The sequence below is a fragment of the Chanodichthys erythropterus genome, chromosome 14, assembly GCF_024489055.1.
Source record: "Chanodichthys erythropterus isolate Z2021 chromosome 14, ASM2448905v1, whole genome shotgun sequence".
NCBI lineage: Eukaryota > Metazoa > Chordata > Actinopteri > Cypriniformes > Xenocyprididae > Chanodichthys > Chanodichthys erythropterus.
Window position 1 is genome coordinate 25,120,259 of NC_090234.1, and position 18,695 is coordinate 25,138,953.

An 18,695-nucleotide genomic window follows, 5' to 3' on the forward strand; every position below is an offset into this window, starting at 1 on the left:
TACATATTTTGTTCACTTGAATACTTACAATATCCCAAATGTTTCCAACTATCTACTGTACTACTGTAAATCATGAGAAACTTGCAATTTTAACATTAAAGTCTCTGGGATGGGTGAGGAGTCGCCTGTCAATGGCGTCAAACCCGCGTTACCCTCGGTTTCCAGTTTTATTTTGTAGAAACCATGGAAACACCAAAAGACGCTTTAATGTTACACATTTTAATAGGCAAGGGAACAACTGGTTTGATATATTTTTAGACAGAAAACGAATTATTGTTATATAGCTCAACACGTTTAGTCTTATTGTTTAAATCTAATTTTCTTGATTTTTTTGCGAGTGCCATGCTTTACCATGCCTGATAGAAAAACATTATTTTGAAGTAGCTAATATAGCATAATCAGATGCAGCTTTATTTTTAGTAATTTTATCCATCATACAATGCGTTTTAAAATTAATTGCATGCCATTTATCAATACAAACCATCCAGCATTTAATATTCTAAATTCGATCTATCTTACTGCAATGTGCAACAGTGTCTCACAGCAGCCACCGAGCGATCACACAGAGTAACGTTATAACATTTTCAACACTCAAATGTATCTAATATGATAAACAGAGCTGTGTTACCTCATTCTCATGACCGGAAAAGCGTAAGCGGCGACTGTGGCATAATAAAAGCTCAGCTGCTCGCGGTGTGTTTCGCAATCGCTCCAGCGGCCTCGTTCAGCTCCCACAACACTCCGTCCTGCTCTGCTCCATACTACAGTAACGTTAATAATCTCATCCATGAACATGATTTCTTCCTGAGTCCTATCTTTTCCACCGGTCGTTGAGGTGAAGACCACATGTCCCAAGATTCTGGCCTTTGTTTTGAATAGACCTCTAGCAGGCAGAACATATTACATATTGCACCTTTAAGTAATTTTTACTTATTAGAATGGGTGAATTGGATCATTGAAGCTCAGCAGCAAAGACAATGCTTACTGTAATAAAGTGAGTTTAAATACATTATGTTTGTATTATTTAAAATTTTAATTATTGCAGGTTTCCGTAATAGTTTGCATTTCACTGTTTTTATACTTTTTGATGAATATCTGTTTTTGTGCAAGTGAGATGAGTAAATGCATGCTATTTACTCTAGAACTAAAATCATCAAAAAAAGCCATCATGTTTACACAGCACTCACAGCGCTTCTGTACTTACTCTTGATTTCTCTCAACATGGAGACAGGAGTGCTGTCAGTCAATAAATGGGAAAACAAAGTAACTTGCACTACTTAAAGAAAAAGTAACTCAGGTATTTTACTTTACTCCTTACTTGAACTCACATTACTTGTAATGCGTTACCTCCAACACTGGTCACTTTTGAATGCATCTGTAATGCAATTTCTTAAAAAAAAAAATGTACTGGCCAAACTTTCGAATGGTAATGCGATTTATAGTGCCTAGATCAGGGATGGACAACTCCGGTCCTGGAGGGCCAGTGTCCTGCAGAGTTTATCTCCATCCCTGATAAAAACTCACTTGCCTATAACTTTTTACTAATCCTAAAGACCTTGATTAGCTGGTTCAGGGGTGTTGGAGCTAAACTCTGCTGGACACTGGCCCTCCAGGACCGGAGTTGTCCATCCCTGGATATTATCCATCCATCATTTGTTTTTTTACAGATAAGGCTTCTTATTTGCTATTTATCTAAATAACTTTCTAAATTAAAATGTTATAGTAATTCATTATGGCTCAACAAAAAAATTTCAGTAAATGTCTTCATTTTAAGTACACTGCTCAAAAAAAAATTGAGCCATTGAACACCAGAATTGGCAGGTCTGCCACTGGCACCCTGTGCTTTTCACAGATAAGAGTAGGTTCACCTTGAGCACGTGACAGTTGTGAAAGGGTCTGGAGAAGCCGTGGAGAACGTTATGCTGCCTGCAACATCATTCAGCATGACCGCTCAGTGATGATCTGGGGAGACATATCCATGGAGGGATGCACAGACATCTACAGGCTAGACAATGGCACCCTGACTACCATTAGGTATCGGGATAAAATCCTTGGACCCATTATCAGACGCCACGCTGGTGCAGTGGGTCCTGGGTTCCTCCTGGTGCATGACAATGCCCGGCCTCATGTGGCGAGAGTATGCAGGCAGTTCCTGGAGGATGAAGGAATGGATACCATTGAATGGCCCCCACGCTCGCCTGACGTAAATCCAAAAGGACACCTCTGCGACATTATCCGACACCGCCAGGTTGCACCTCAGACTGTCCAGGAGCTCAGTGATGCCCTGGTCCAGTTCTGGGAGGAAATACCCCAGGACACTGTTCGTCGTCTCATTAGGAGCATGCCCCGACCTTGTCAGGCATGCATACAAGCACATGGGGGCCATACAAACTACTGAGTACCATGTTGAGTTGCTGCAATGAAATTTCAACAAAACAGACTAGCCTACCTCATCATTTTTTTCACTTTGACTTTCGGGGTGTCTTTGAATTCAGTCCTCTGTTGATAATTTTCATTTCCATCAAGCGATGTGGCATCCTTTCGTTCCTAACACATTACCCAGTCCACATCAGTATAGATATCCAGCATGATATTTTTCCCCATTGAGATCTGGGGCCGTATTCACAAAACATTTTATCTTACCACTAAGAGTTCTCCTAAATAGCAGTAAAAGTTCTTAGCTAAGAGTTTTCTCTTAAAACCTATTCACAAAGCTGCTGAGACCAACTTTTACTAAGGAATAGACTGAAGTCTTAAGCTAAGAGTAAGGGCGGGGTTGACCTCGTTGCTAAGGAGTAAACACACAGTGATTGGCTGATGGGGAGGAGTCAGTGATTTAATCATAGAAATATTGTAGAATGAAGTGTCATATTCCCATATTAAAATAAAGGTTTTAAAATACAAATGTTGCACTATTCAAATAAATGTTTTAATAAAAATGTATATATTCCAAAATATACATATATTACTCTATTCAATCGTTTGTAAATGTGAACTCATGAAAACCATTGCCCCAGGTAATCAGACAATATTTATTTATTTGTTAAAGATTTATTTTTGGCGTCTCATCATGGATTCAAATCTATAAATCAAAATATATTGCATTTATAAAGAAAAGGTTGAGCACCCAAGGCTCTATCGCTATTGCCTCAATGGTGTTCACTGTTCAGTGTCTTTGGGTGGATTAGGACTGTTTGTGATTTGGTCTTAGTGACTTAGGAGTCCTCTTGACTACTCCTAACATTTCACAGATTTAGGAGCTAGTTTTAGTGCTAAAATGCTTTGTGAAATTCTCTTAGAGCAAAAATGTAGGACTCCTAAAATTAGGACTGACACGCCCATTATTTTTAAGAGTTTCTCCTAAATCGGTAAGTTAGGAGCTACTTTTAGCCTTAAGATGTTTTGTGAATACGGCCCCTGATGTGTTTTCAAAGTGTTCCTTTAATTTTTTTTGAGCAGTGTATAACCAAATTATAGGATGATGTCAGGTGAAATTGGCCTAGTTCATAATGACAATTTCGCACTCAACTGACCCATTTTGAAACCACTATTTTTTTTCTTCTGATTTTTGTTACATATTTCCTACATAAAGTGATAAAAGAGACCTGGGGCCGTATTCACAAAACATCTTAAGGCTAAAAGTAGCTCCTAACTTACCAATTTAGGAGAAACTCTTAAAAATAATGGGCGTGTCAGTCCTAATTTTAGGAGTCCTAAATTTTTGCTCTAAGAGAATTTCACAAAGCATTTTAGCACTAAAACTAGCTCCTAAATCTGTGAAATGTTAGGAGTAGTCAAGAGGACTCCTAAGTCACTAAGACCAAATCACAAACAGTCCTAATCCACCGAAAAACACTGAACAGTGAACACCATTGAGGCAATAGCGATAGAGCCTTGGGTGCTCAACCTTTTCTTTATAAATGCAATATATTTTGATTTATAGATTTGAATCTATGATGAGACGCCAAAAATAAATCTTTAACAAATAAATAAATATTGTCTGATTACCTGGGGCAATGGTTTTCATGAGTTCACACTTACAAATGATTGAATAGAGTAATATATGTATATTTTGGAATATATACATATTTAATAAAACATATTTATTTGAATAGTGCAACATTTGTATTTTAAAACCTTTATTTTAATATGGGAATATGACACTTCATTTTACAATATTTCTATGATTAAATCACTGACTCCTCCCCATCAGCCAATCACTGTGTGTTTACTCCATAGCAACGAGGTCAACCCCGCCCTTACTCTTAGCTTAAGACTTCAGTCGATTCCTTAGTAAAAGTTGGTCTCAGCAGCTTTGTGAATAGGTTTTAAGAGAAAACTCTTAGCTAAGAACTTTTACTGCTATTTAGGAGAACTCTTAGTGGTAAGATAAAATGTCTTGTGAATACGGCCCCTGACCTAACAGAAATGCGAGTACACACTTTAATGCAGTTCTGAATTATTTAACAAAATATGCCCAATTTTGCCTGAATTTACCCTAGCCTACCAAGATAAAGTCTCTGAGAAAACAAATATCCCTGAAAACGTGATTCAGAGGGTGCAAGATAGAAAAATTATCATAAGGAGGAATTTTAGTCAGTCCTTTTACAACAACTACCTTAAAAAACAGCAGATATGGTAGATCACAGTCATATGTTTGTTTTGTTTTCATGTGGATTTTATGTCAAATATGGATAATCAGAAAAGCCTCAGTCCAGCTATAACAGTATACAACAATGAACTAAGTTGAAAATGGGTTGAATGTCCCATGATCTTATGTTCTTATATGATGAATCTGTCATTTGTCCCAAAGAGCACTCACCATGAGGTCAATATACAAGATATTTTAAGAGAAAACAGCCATGAAGGGACTTTCAACTTTATAGGGAGGGCTAACTTTTGATGAAATGTGAAAAGAATGTCTTGTGGTTGGTTTGTCCTCTTTTCTCAACAGTTTCGCAATATTGCTGGCTCCAAACGCCTGTATCTTAACACAAAAATCACATGAATCATATGTTTTGCTTTTCGCTCCGTGTATGGTGCAAAACATGATCATCATAAGCAGTATAATGAATGAATAACAGATGAAATCTTATGTTTTATCATTATTATTTTTATATACTGAAAATAATAGTGAACACCCTCCTGTTTTTCTGTGTCAGCAGCAGTCTAAGAGCACAACCCAGAGCAGGAATGTTCTCAGGTTGGAGGACAGCCAGAACAAGAAGCTGCTCCATGACTGAATGAATACCACATCCTCACAGTCAACCAACAAGAACTGTCTCCATCCTGGATCATTTACAAATCATGATAGAAATGCTTTTAACAATACGGATCACATATGTAAACTGTGATGCTTATTTTCCCTGCTAAAAAATTCAGCATTACTGATCACCAGGATAAGGTATGTTTTGCATGTTGGGACCAGTATGGGATGCTGGTTGGTGGTTTGCTGGTCACCAGGGGAAACAGGAGTGCTGATGGACCAGCTCATTTTTTGCAGTCCAGCACTGCTCTAACCAGCTAGCCTGTACCAACATGGAATCCATGCTGGTTTATACTGGATTTTAGCAGGTTTTCCACTTCAACTTGAGAATTTACTAACCCTCTTTGTCTTCAGATACTGTAATAAGCACAATATTTATTTAGCGTGTTCCCAGGTGATGCTCTAAGAGTATCTGTATTCATGTCTCTCTCTCTCTCTCTCTCTCTCTCATGTTAGTGTCATTTCCTTTTCTGTCCCTAGAAACCCTATTGGCTTCAGCTGGTGTAACTTTGTGCTGACTGAGCAGAAATACCACATGTGCTGTACACAGAACTCAACAATTCGAGAGGTAGCCGTCACTTGAAGTGTGTGGAAACATATGGATCTGATAACACAATTTTTCGAAAATGTTATTCGCAACCCCCTTTGGACCACCACAATATAGAATAACAAACTGTGTGAGTCTGTGGAATGTGAAAGTTAAACATCAGACATGGGCCTCTTCTGTTACAAGGCAGCTCCTCACCTGATAAAAAAAAGCTCTCTGATTTTAGTTTGAACTGTAAAGAGAGAAAGACTGAGATGGAGGCAATTTGCCAGAAATCTGCTGTTCCCACAACAGAGACATGAAACAAACTAAAATAACTACAGTATATTAAGGGCAAGGACAGTCTAGAAGGGGGGTGTATATTTAGATTTCATGAGAGCTTATGAGTGATTGAAAGTTTGTGGCAAACCCAGGGTCACCGTGTATGTTTTTCTTTTTTCCGTTTTAGGGTGCACCAGTTGCTTTCTCGGCAAGATAAAATATGACCAAAGAAAAAATATAAACACTTCCAACACTAAACAACATAATAGTTTATGTAAGTGTAAAATGTATTAGGCGTGGTACATGCTTTTTCAATTAGCATGCAAGGGGACTCAAATATCATTCAATTATCAAAGATAGAGAATGTTAAAACATGCATGGTGTGACAATTCAGGTTATTCAAAACTCTCTCTCTCTCAATCTCAACGTAAAAGTATCCAGTTTTCCTCATATGGTACTGTCACCATTAGCTATAGCTGTATGCCACTCACACTTTGAGTCAGTGCCAGTAAGTTAAAAGGAAACACTGAAAAAATTCCAGTCTGTGTTATAGCACACTCATCTCACATATCAAAAAACAAGTCATATCAACTGAAATCACACCACCACAAGCACCTTTTTCATGCTCTGTATAGTAAATGGTTTCATGCCTCTGGCTAGTACATGTGATGTTGCAATGCACTGAAAGCAGGTATCTCTGATTCGACCTGTTCACTTGGTGTTATGGGAAACGACAGCATGTGGTGGCTTGTCGCAACTCAGGATGTTTTGTCTTTGAAACCCCAGAGAGAAACAATTTCTCATTATTTATACCTGTTGTCCCTGTCTTTCTCTATATCTGACTCATTTTCCTCCAATTGCGAATGTGCAAATGTGTAAACAATTGAATGTGTTTAGTAATCCTGCAGTGGCATCATTCAGGAATCTCTCAGGCATTTTGGTCCTTCATTACACATTCTTGGGGAATGACAACTTGGAGTATTTGGTGTCTACAAAACACCACTACAATCCATTCAGTGAGTAATGAAATAACATTACTTTACATTATCATTATCAGTTATCAGTTTACCCCTGATAAACAATAAAAAATGCAGTTCAGTTAAACACATCTTGCTGCCTCATCTTGTAAGGCAGCATATTTTTCATCAGAAGTTCTCCTGTGCATTTGTATAAGTATTAATCCACACAATTGTTTGTGAATGAGACCCATTGTCATGCTGAAATAGATAAGGGCCCTCCAACTCCTCCCCAGACTGCTCAAAAAAAAAAAAAAAAAAACTAATGTAACTGCTCTAATTTAACTGCTGTTTCTACTAAAAATGAGTATTGTCAGCTTAACTTAATAAGTGTTTGTTTAGTCAACTTAACATTGCTGAGTGAAACGCACAAATTAATGTTGATAGTTATTTTTTGAGTGCATTTAGAGCAAATAGTTAATTTAATAAGGTAAATTATTCAATAAATGTGTTCACCTTACGTAATAAACTTTTATACATTTAACATAACATTATTAAGTAAACTGCACATATAAATATTATGTAACAGTGACAAATTCAAATGATTTGTATTTACTCAAATTTTGTCAGATTTACTTTTGTTCATTTCCTTTGTACAAATTACTCAATATAGTTACCTGAAACCATTTGACGCTGCCTTTTTAAGTAAATCCAAAAATTATTATTTTTTTGAGTGTGTTGCAAAAGAGTTGAACTCAAACAGTTCTCTAGATCTCTATCATCACTGTACGGGTATAGCATAAAGATAAGAATGGTTTTCACTGGAATTAAGGAGCCTAGCCAAACACACTTACAAGAAAAGGCAGAATGGCCTGTCTATTTCTTATTTGATATCTAACAGAAACACATTTCTCTCTAATCCAGTTTTGATAGCCTAATTGAGAAGCTGTCATGAACAGAATCGTGTGCTGTCAGATGTGGAGACTGGTTCATGACTATAATTTTACAGGAGAGAAAAATGACATACTGCACACAAGGTCATTGAGCCTGAAGATAAAGATTTGGATTTTATTATGGTGGTTTTTGGTTTTGTAAATTAATACATTTCTAAACAGATTTCTAGGTTTATGTTCATTTATAGCATTTTCAGCACTACACACATTTGACATTAAAAGAACAAGACATCTTAGGACATCTTTTGTGTTTTTATCATGAGAAAAATAAGGCAGCCAAGCGGCCAAGTGCCACTAAAAGAACAGGGGAAAACCTGAAGCTATTTAATTCCATTACACTTCATTTGAGTAAGTGCAGTGCTGCAGTTTTTAAACTGTGTCTTTGTTGAGGAGAAACCCTTTGGCTTTGGTACAGCTTTTAGATATTGAGTTGCCACATGCTCATAGATAGGACTGACAAACGGTGCCTGGTAATGCAATTCACTGCTTCAGGGTGACCTGGAATGTCCTCAGAGTTTCAGAGGAGCATGCGAGGCAGTGAAAGCCTTAATAGGACTCAACAAATGCCCTCCGTCCTTTACAGAAATGGGCTCTGTTGCTGTTTTTAGTATTGGTACATATCACAGCTGACCCATAATGTATGAAAAAATGGACCAAAAAAAAAAAAGAAGAGAGAAAGAGAGAACGAAGTACCCTGCCAGTGAGATGCTTTTATGTTTGTATTTGCATTATGTTTGTCATATTGTAACACTAATCAGAAACTCATGTAAAGCAGTGCTTCACATATAATGTTTTTTCAGCTCATTATTAGTATCATTTCATTATTCAACAGAATAATTTGTTCCTTTGTTGTTTGTTTAGGATGGACCATCTCTAATAGTCCAATATATTATTAAGCCTTTAAGGATTCTTTCATGTATTTGGCTTTTATTAATGTCAAAAGCATTTGGTGTAGCTTACATTTGCTAAAAATACTACAGTGAAAGATGAAATAATAAATCACTGTTGTTATTGAATGTGAATTTTGCTCTACAGCAGAAAAGCCACATATTACTTTCATGTATTTTAAGCTGGCTTTAGCAGAATAAAGGAAGAAATGCCAAGACAATTTTAATTGACAATATAAATCACATTCTCTGGCTGGTCTTATACGCTAAGAAGAAATGGAAAAATCTATACAAATATGTTTGGTTTTTTAAATGTCAAATTTTCTTCATGGTTGAAATGAGGTTTGTACCCTTTCTGGTGCAAGACAGAAAATAGAATATAAATTATTATTATATTGATGCTTTTATTTAATGTGAAGGAGCATTTTATCACCAAAACAGCACTGAAGCATATTCATCATTTCTGTTACACCAGTTTATCACATTGCAATGATTTCCACTCCTCAATAAAACCAATTCAAACACTAATAGTTTATATAAGTTGTAATTATTTCATTCTTTTTTACTTAAGGACCCTGAATGAAAGACTTTCCTCTTATAGAGAGTGTTCCCCCCCCCCCCCCCCAAGTCATCTTTCTTGTGTTTTTTGTTGTGTGCTTTTATCCTGCTGCAAAACACCATGTCAACAATGTCAATGGCATTAATTACTGTATATTGTTGGAGAGTAGTTACAGTTGTTGCAAATGTCTATTATATGCATTTGCTGGAATAGAACCCAAAAACGATCAAGTGAAACATTTTCTATGTTCTACGGACATCTAGTGGAGCTGTAAGGAATTTCAAGGACGTTCTTGCGTTTGTCCTTTACACGCTGCCGTTGTTACGTAATCATAAGGTTAAACAAGACTAGCTGTTAGCAAGCTAACAGCTAACACACATCAGGTACAGAATTCAGGTAAGAAGAAATATATTTGCTTAATTTGAATATCATTATTGCGCATCTACAAAGAGAGTACCAAATAATACAGAATACAGGATATGTTTCATTATTATTGGAGTGATTATTATTAAATTTAACTTTTCAACATTTTAGCCAATGGGCTAATGAGATATGCGTAAATAACAAATGTGTCATTAACTGTTTACATATATTTAATCTGTTATTACATTTGTTAGAATTGGTTGAAGGCCTAATATTTTAGTTTTTTATAGTGGTAAGTTGTATTCTTTCTTTATTGCTCTTTTATGACCTCTCTGTAAGTTGCATAACAGACAGCAACTGCTTTATTACACCTTGCATTGAGCAGATTATTATTGTTTTGTTCTCAGTAATAAGAGTAAATATTGTAACTCAGGACGATTTTAACAAAAATTTTCCATTTCTGTGAAGCTTTAATAGACTGTTCAGTTCTTATGTAAATATGAACTCTTGGACACATTGCTCTCATACATGTTTTATCCAGCTCAGAATAATAATTATTGTTTTGTCAGGTACCTAATGAAGATTTGTGTGTGTGTTTTATTTTAATAAGTATTGTCATGTGACTATATTTCCCCCCCAACCTCAGGTGAATTATAAACAAGCGAAGCCCAACAGGATGACCAGTGTAAGTACTACTGTAAACCTAGTATTTGCAAGGGTGGATCCAAGTAAACAACAAAATGTAACATCACGATTACATGTTTGTTATTGTTTTCCTGTGTTAGAGATGTGCTGTACAACTGCTTGCTGTGTTTTCTCAGGTGCTCTGCAGCAGAGCTCGGCTGGTGACATACCTGCCAGGGCTTCACGTTCTAGTTCATCGGGTTGTTGGAGCCAGATCTTTCTCTGGGGCGTCTGGCTCAGATGAGCCACACTTAAACAACACAACCCCTGACGTTGGTAAATGAGTGTATTCCACTTTAAAATGCTAAAGAGGTAGATGTCCTCCAATAAAAGACAATTTAGTAATTGCCTTTTCAGGTAGACTTAATTACAAATGTATTTGACATACAGATTAATAACAACATTTACTGTTGTATCATTAGTTGGATTTAATATAACTTTTGAAGGGTGTTTTCTAATGGTTTGTATTGGTTATTTAATGTGAATAGCACCCAGGACAGTGTGGCCGGATGAGAACATGGGCCCATTTGGGCCTCAGGATAAACGCTTCCAGTTGCCGGGTAACGTGGGTTTTGACTGTCATTTGGAGAGTCCAGTGGAGCAGAGGACCACACCGATCCACAGTGTGATGCCAGACCTCCTCACAGCTCAGTCCAGCAGCGAGAGACACAACTTCATCCTGGCCCACTTCATCAATGAGCTTCATGTATGATGCTTTCAGAAAAAAACAACAATCTGTATTTGGAATGACAGAATAAATAAATAACTAGTAAAATAATAACATTATTAATTGTTGTGAAGTTAATGCTTAATGCATTAATGATTTAACCACATGAATTTTTAAAACAAAAGACTTCACTATCATTAATATAGTTATTATTTTGCTATTGCTTGCTCATAATAGGGGTATTTTATATATATATATATATATATATATATATATATATATATATATATATATATATATATATATATATATACACACACACACACACACACACACACACACACACACACACACACACACACACACACACATATATACATATATATACATATATACACATATATATACACACATACTAGTTTGGGATCTGTAAGATTTTTAAAATGTTTTTGAAACTCTCTTCTGCTTACCAAGGCTGCATTTATTTGATCAAAATACAGTAAATTGTGAAATATTATTAAAATTTAAAATAACCATTTTCAACCATTTTACAATTTAAAATAACCACATTGAATATATTCTGAAATGTAATTTATTCCTGTGAACATAACAGCATCATGATTACTCTAGTCTTCACTTGATTCTTCAGAAATCATTCTAATATGCTGATTTGCTGCTCAAGAAACAATTATTATTATTATTATTATTATTATTATTATTATCAATATCGAAAACGGTTGTGCTGCTCAATAATTTGAGGAAACCGTGATACATTTTTTTCATGGTTCTTTGATGAATAGAAAGTTCAAAATAACAGCGTTTATTTGAAATAGAAATATTTTGCAAACTAAAAGTTTTACTGTCACTTTTGATCAATTTAATGCATCTTTGCTGAATAAAAATATTTTCTTTTAACAAAGATCTTTCTTTAAAACGGCAAACTTCTCTCTCTCTCTCTCTCTCTCTCTCTCTATCTATATATATATATTTGAGAGAGGGGGAGAGAGAGAATAAAATACTGTGTGTATATATGTATACATACACATATGTTTTTTTTGTTTGTTTTTTTTAGGAAAGTGATAAAACTTCCACGGCACAGAACATGGATAAAGCAGAGCACTATTTTGATAATTCTAGTGTGGAGTGTGCCATTCAGTCTTGCCCTGAATTGCTAAAGAAAGGTCAGTATGCTGCTGTTTTAGAGTATTTGAATTCATCAGATTTAACATGGACTTGTTATATTGCACTCACTGTGACTTTCTGATGAGGTTGTTCGGTTTGTATGGTGTAATGTAAAATATGACCACAAGAGGGTAGCATTTCCATCTGTATTTTAGGCACTGAATGTTGTGGTTGTTATAGATCCCAAAATGTAACGTTGTTGTAGTTTGTAATTACGTTACCTATATTTATTCTTCCGTTCTGTAGTATAGCTTTCGTGTAGTTATTATTTATTCATATGCGTGTACCCTGTTCATCATCTAATTCAGATTTTAAGAACATGTTCCCCGAGGCACCGTCAACTGACATGATGGTGGTCACTGTGACTCAGAGGACACAGAACGACATGACGGCCTGGACTGAGCAAGTGGACCAGGAAAGGGAAGAGCTGCTGGCTAAAGTAAGTTGATCTAGTTGCTTGACATGATTAACATGGCATTTTTATTTTTGAGATCATATAGAGTGCATAAATCATGTTATTTGCAATTACAATACCAAGACGCATATCTGTCTACAGAGAGATATATGCTACACTATTTTGCTAGAAATGGGGGGACCGCCCTCCAAATCATTGAATTGATTTGTTCCAATCACTTTCATGGCCACAGGTGTATAAAATCAAGCACCAACGCATGATTGCAAACATTTGTGAAAAAATGGGTTGCTCTCAGGAGCTCAGTGAATTCAAGCGTGGTACCGTGACAAGTTGCCACCTGTGTTAAACCCTACTGATTAAGAATGGGATGTCATTAAAGTTCATGTGCATGTAAAGGCAGGCGTCCTAAAACTTTTGGCAATATAGTGTATATAGATAGATTGATTATTTTACACACCATGCTTAATTGAAGCTGCTGTCAGAGTAGCTCATGCTGTCAGAGTTATCATATTTTAGCCCTTCTCTATGACTTTGTATTGTCCTTGAGGCAAAGTTTTTGCAGCTTTAGTGCAAAAAAAATCCTTCAGATCATTGTGTATGAGAGGGAGATCTTTGTGACTTTGGCAGTCTGTGTTATTTACTGTTATTGTCTGGTTCATATCAGTGTGGAGTTCCTGTCTAATTGGTTTGGGGCCATGCTGTGGGAATGCTGCAGGAACTGTATTATTTTCATGCTGTTGTTTTTTTTTGTGAGCTGCTTTATTCAAAGGAAAGATTTATAACTGAACATGTGTCAAAACAGTGTAAGCTAAACAGAATGGAAACTCCATGCCATACATTAGAGTTGAATCAATGTTGATTATTGTGTTGTATGCAGTTTATTGCAGGTGCAAAGGAGATATGTCATGCTCTCCGAACAGAAGGATTCTGGGCCGATTTCATAGACCCATCATCTGGACTTGCAGTAAGTCATATAAACGTATACAGAACTTTTGACACAATCCAAAAACTGTTGTTCAACTTTTCTTAATCTTCTCTGTCCTCAGTTCTTCGGTTCATACACAAACAACACACTCTTTGAAACGGATGAAAGGTATCGGCATTTAGGTTTTCAGATTGAGGACCTGGGCTGTTGTAAAGTGATTCGACACGTAATGTGGGGGACGCACGCTTTTGTGGGCACACTTTTCACCACAGCTCCACACAACAGCCAGATCATGAAGAAGCTACAAGGGGACTAAAGTTAATTAGTTAAAGATGCTGTGTGTCGCCATGGGAACACTATCAATATCTCAACCAAACCTAGTTTTGATCTGAATAACACAATCAAAAACACACATCCTATAAAGCATTTAAATGAAGTTGCCCATTGACTGCTGCTGGAAATGTGTATTTATTTTTGTAAAACAAACAGCACTTTTGGTGTGACTTTTATTTTCAATGATTGTTCTACAGAGGGAAGTTCTTTGTCAAATATCCAACATCTCTCTATCTCTCTCTGCCTCTCCCTCTATGTTGCCTTTCCTGACCTGTACTACAGACCTCAAAGGAGCTAAAATGTGACAGTTGTAGAGATGATTTTTTTTTCTGCACCATTGTTCAATCTGTATCTGCATTTGGTCATTGTAAATTTTTTGTTGATGGTGGCTAATTTATACATTAATTATTATACATAACAGGTTTTTGTTAGTGATCAACAGCAGTAATCCGTTAATTTGCGTATTTTCCGTTTTAGTCATAGCTCCATGACAGGCACAATAAATAATATTTAAGGAGTATCATTGGGTGTAATGTTGCCTTATTTTTGTGTTATTTTGATGCCTTTTTAAGTAAATAGACTTGGTAATGACTGAATCGATTTTATTTGATTGGTTCTTCAATATCAGGTGGTTTTCATAAATGGCTTAGTTTGGTGAGACTCTAAACACCCAGCAACGCCATTTATTGACGGTGTATTCAGTTGAAAACAAGCGTGTTCACAGGTCAAGTAATTAGCTTTTTGCATAGTAATTTTTCATGCCTGAGAATTATTATTTTGAGCTTAAACAGATCCCTTTAAACATACGGAAGTGGATTAGGGCCAAGCAATAATAAAAAAATAAAACCATCTCGAGATTAAAGTTGTTACATTTCAAGAAAAAAGTCGAGATAAAATGTTGAGAATAAAGTCATTAAATTACGAGAAAAAAATCGTTAAATTTTGAGAAAAAAGTCGAGATAAAATGCTGAGAATAAAGTCATTAAATTACGAGAAAAAAGTTGTTAAATTACGAGAACAAATTCGTTAAATTATGAGAAAAATGTCGTTAAATTTCGTGAAAAAGGTTGAGATAAAATGTTGAGAATAAAGTCATTAAATGAATGACTTTTTTCTCGTAATTTAATGAGTTTATTCTCAACTTTTTATCTCAACCTTTTTCACGAAATTTAACGACATTTTTCTCATAATTTAACGAATTTGTTCTCGTAATTTAACAACTTTTTTCTCGTAATTTAATGACTTTATTCTCAGCATTTTATCTCGACTTTTTTCTAGAAAAATTTAACGATTTTTTTCTCGTAATTTAATGACTTTATTCTCAGCATTTTATCTCGACTTTTTTCTAGAAAAATGTAACGATTTTTTTCTCGTAATTTAATGACTTTATTCTCAACATTTTATCTCGACTTTTCCCGCAAAATTTAACGACATTTTTCTCATAGTTTAATTAATTTGTTCTCGTAATTTAATGACTATTCTCAACATTTTATCTCGACTTTTTCCACGTAATTTAACAACTTTTTTCTCGTAATTTAATGACTTTATTCTCAACATTTTATCTCGACATTTTTCTCTAAATTTAACGAGATTTTTCTCGAAATTTAACAATTTCAACTTTAATCTCGAGATGGTTTTATTTTTTTATTATTGCTTGGCCCTAATCCTCTTCCGTATAAACATACCCCAAAACAGAGTTGAAAATTAATTTGTAAACATTAAAATAGCAAAAAAAAAAAAAAATTTTTTATATATATTATATATAAATATTGTAATGACAAAATTAATATATAAATAATACACTAATGTTCACTAATGTTTAAAATGTTCTTTAGCATATATTTTAATATGTAATTCACTCCTGTGATGCAAAGCTGTATTTTCAGCATCATTACTCCAGTGACACATGATCCTTCATAAATAATTCTAATATACTGATTACTGCTCAAGAAACATTTCTGATTATTATCGTTAAAAACAGTTGTGCTGGCTTAATATTTTTATAGAAAAAAAATGATTAAAAAAAAATCAGGATTCATTAAATAAAAGTTTATGAATCTTTTGTAACATTACAAATTGCTTTATTGTCACCTTTGATCAATTTACGTCCTTGCAGAATAAAAGTATTAATTTCCTTAAAAAATCATACTGACCACAAACCTTTGACCTATGTGCTGTGTAAATATACGTAGATATGTAGATGTTGGCTATTGATAGTTTATTGGTATATAAAAACAATACACTATTTCTGTGCATCAGTTACTGGATATTTAAACAAAAGTGGTGTCAGTTAATTTAAAAAAAAAAAGTTAAATGATTTAGCCAGTCTCTAACCTAAAAGGTGGATGTTTTGGTTTTATTAGCTTGAAGCGATCAAAGCTAACAGCTGCTGAGGTCAGTGTCTCAACGGTGTCATTAGAATTAATTCAGAAGCACAACAGATGGACTATAATCATTCTTCTTTAAACTCTGACATGATACCATTATTTAGGCAGTTCTTCACTCTCCATTAGCACACGTGTGTCAGTGAATTGTGCATTTAAATCATGTACCACTAAATTAGCTCAATCCTTGATGTAAAATCACACTAAAGTTCTATAAAGGCTATAAATAATTTACCTTTTTAACATAAGAATATATAATTATAATAAATACTTTATAGAATTATATAAATACTTTCATGGTCATATGTACTCACAGATTTTAGTGCAACAATTCTTCTATAATTAAAATGCAAATGTTTCTTTACCTTTTTAATTATTTTATGCAATTTTGCATTATTTTATTCATTTTAATATTTTGCATTATTATATCAGATATGGTCATTTGCTTACATTGTTTTTCAGTCCTTTGTAGAAAATTATTATGCAAATAATTTTGTGGCAAGTACTATGGTTTGCTTCTGGTAATCTGAAGATTTCATTAAAGATACATAACACAAAAAATCTGTTATAATGTGTGGTGTAATCAAAGTGTGCGGCTGATCAAAGACAGACTGTGTGTGTTTTTAAAGACATCAGTCATCATCACCCAATGCATGTCTGATTGACATGGCTATAAATTAGATATAATTGTCCTGCCAAAACTTGTTTCTTTCCCTTTGTTCATTGGAAAATTTACTCTTAACTGTTATGGTTATTCTATTCCACAATCTCAACAATATGATTATAATGTCATCTGGTCCTTTTATCATCCTAAAGTATATTTATAAATGACCCTTGTGTAACTTGTGAGGAAGCTTCCGTTTCCATTTCTCAACTTCACATACTGCTTCGCTTTTTTAGGTTGACAGATAAGTACTGACCTGTTGACCAAGAAAATAGTTAATCAGCTTAACACCAGACAATCTGTGTTAAATGTTTCTGATCTTTCTCACAGCTTTTCCTTTGATGTTGCTGCTGAATGTTTACTGTTGATAGTAATTTGCCCTAAATGTAAGTTAATTGTTGAGGCAACAGTTTTGTTATAAAGAATTTTGTTGTGAATAAAACCTAATAAGCTACATCCACACTTTTATTTGATCTTTTTGAAGCAGGGTAAAATAAGGGGCCATTTACGCGACACCGTTTTCTACAAAAAACTGAAAACTTTGTATGCGTTTTGGCCGTTCATTTACACAACAACAGTGTTTTGGGGTCCTGAAAACGCAAACTTTTGAAAACGTGTTTCAAAGTGCAAGTAAAAAAAAAAAAAAGAAAAAAAAAAAAAAAAGAAATGACACCGTTAACATCGCCAAGTGACCTATATGCAAATTTGTGAAAAGTGCTTCTTTACAAAGTTACATCGCCAACTATTGGCCTGGCATGCACAATACAGGAGTTTTAGTCGATCCGTTTGAATGGGGATTGTTCTGACAGTGTTGTCGTCTGCACAAGGGAAAATTTATCCTTAAAGGAACACTATTTTTGAAAATAGGCTCATTTTCCAACTTCCTTAGAGTTAAACAGTTGAGTTTTACCGTTTTCGTATCCATTCAGCCGATCTCCGGTTCTGGCGGTACCACTTTTAGCATAGCTTAGCATAGTTCATTGAATCTGATTAGACCGTTAGCATCGCCCTTAAAAATGACCAAAGAGTTTCGATATTTTTCACTTCGGAGTGAAAATAATCATGTCCGCCATATTGAAGGGTCGTTCCAAACCGAAGTGCTCAAAACTGCCCACTTCAGAGGGCCCTTCTGAATGAAGGATTTCGAAGGGTACAACTGATGGACACTTCGGGCCCCCATAATCCTTTGCACAGGGAAGTTGTTTGATGTCACAGAATGGGTACAGGCGGCTAGGAGTTTGATTTTACCTATAAATGTATGTATAGTATTTTACAATACTACTGTAATATTTATATGAGTTAGATTTAATACATTAATATGGTCAAAACGACATTGTACTTCAACAAAAATACTTTACAGCTCCCTTTATCAGTTCATTCAAATGTTTCAAATATATAGACAAAATATACAATATGGTGCGATAAACCAAAAATAAATAAATATATAAACTAACCTAAAACAAAAGGTGCAGCTTGCACAGTCTACTCCTCCTTGATTGTCTCGGCAAGATGACGCAAAAGTGGGTTCCAAAAAGAGTTTTTTTGACCCCTACACCCTTCGTCCCTTTAGTGCTCTCACTCCGGAGGGAAACCCTTTGAAGGGATTAGGGGATGAGCCCTTTTGAATGGAACGCAGGGCCAGTGTCGGT

At 35.1% G+C, this 18,695-nt stretch overlaps 1 protein-coding gene across 1 annotated transcript; it reads left to right on the top strand.

Moving 5' to 3' along the window:
* Positions 1-9,713: 9,713 nt before the first annotated feature.
* mmadhcb (metabolism of cobalamin associated Db) lies at positions 9,714-14,819 on the top strand. Its single transcript, XM_067409402.1, has 8 exons — positions 9,714-9,825; positions 10,439-10,477; positions 10,614-10,752; positions 10,965-11,182; positions 12,216-12,324; positions 12,634-12,764; positions 13,618-13,704; positions 13,787-14,819. The coding sequence occupies exons 2-8, from the start codon at positions 10,469-10,471 to the stop codon at positions 13,979-13,981; spliced, it is 888 nt and encodes a 295-aa protein (XP_067265503.1). The 5' UTR covers positions 9,714-9,825; positions 10,439-10,468; the 3' UTR covers positions 13,982-14,819.
* The last annotated feature ends 3,876 nt before the right edge of the window (positions 14,820-18,695 follow it).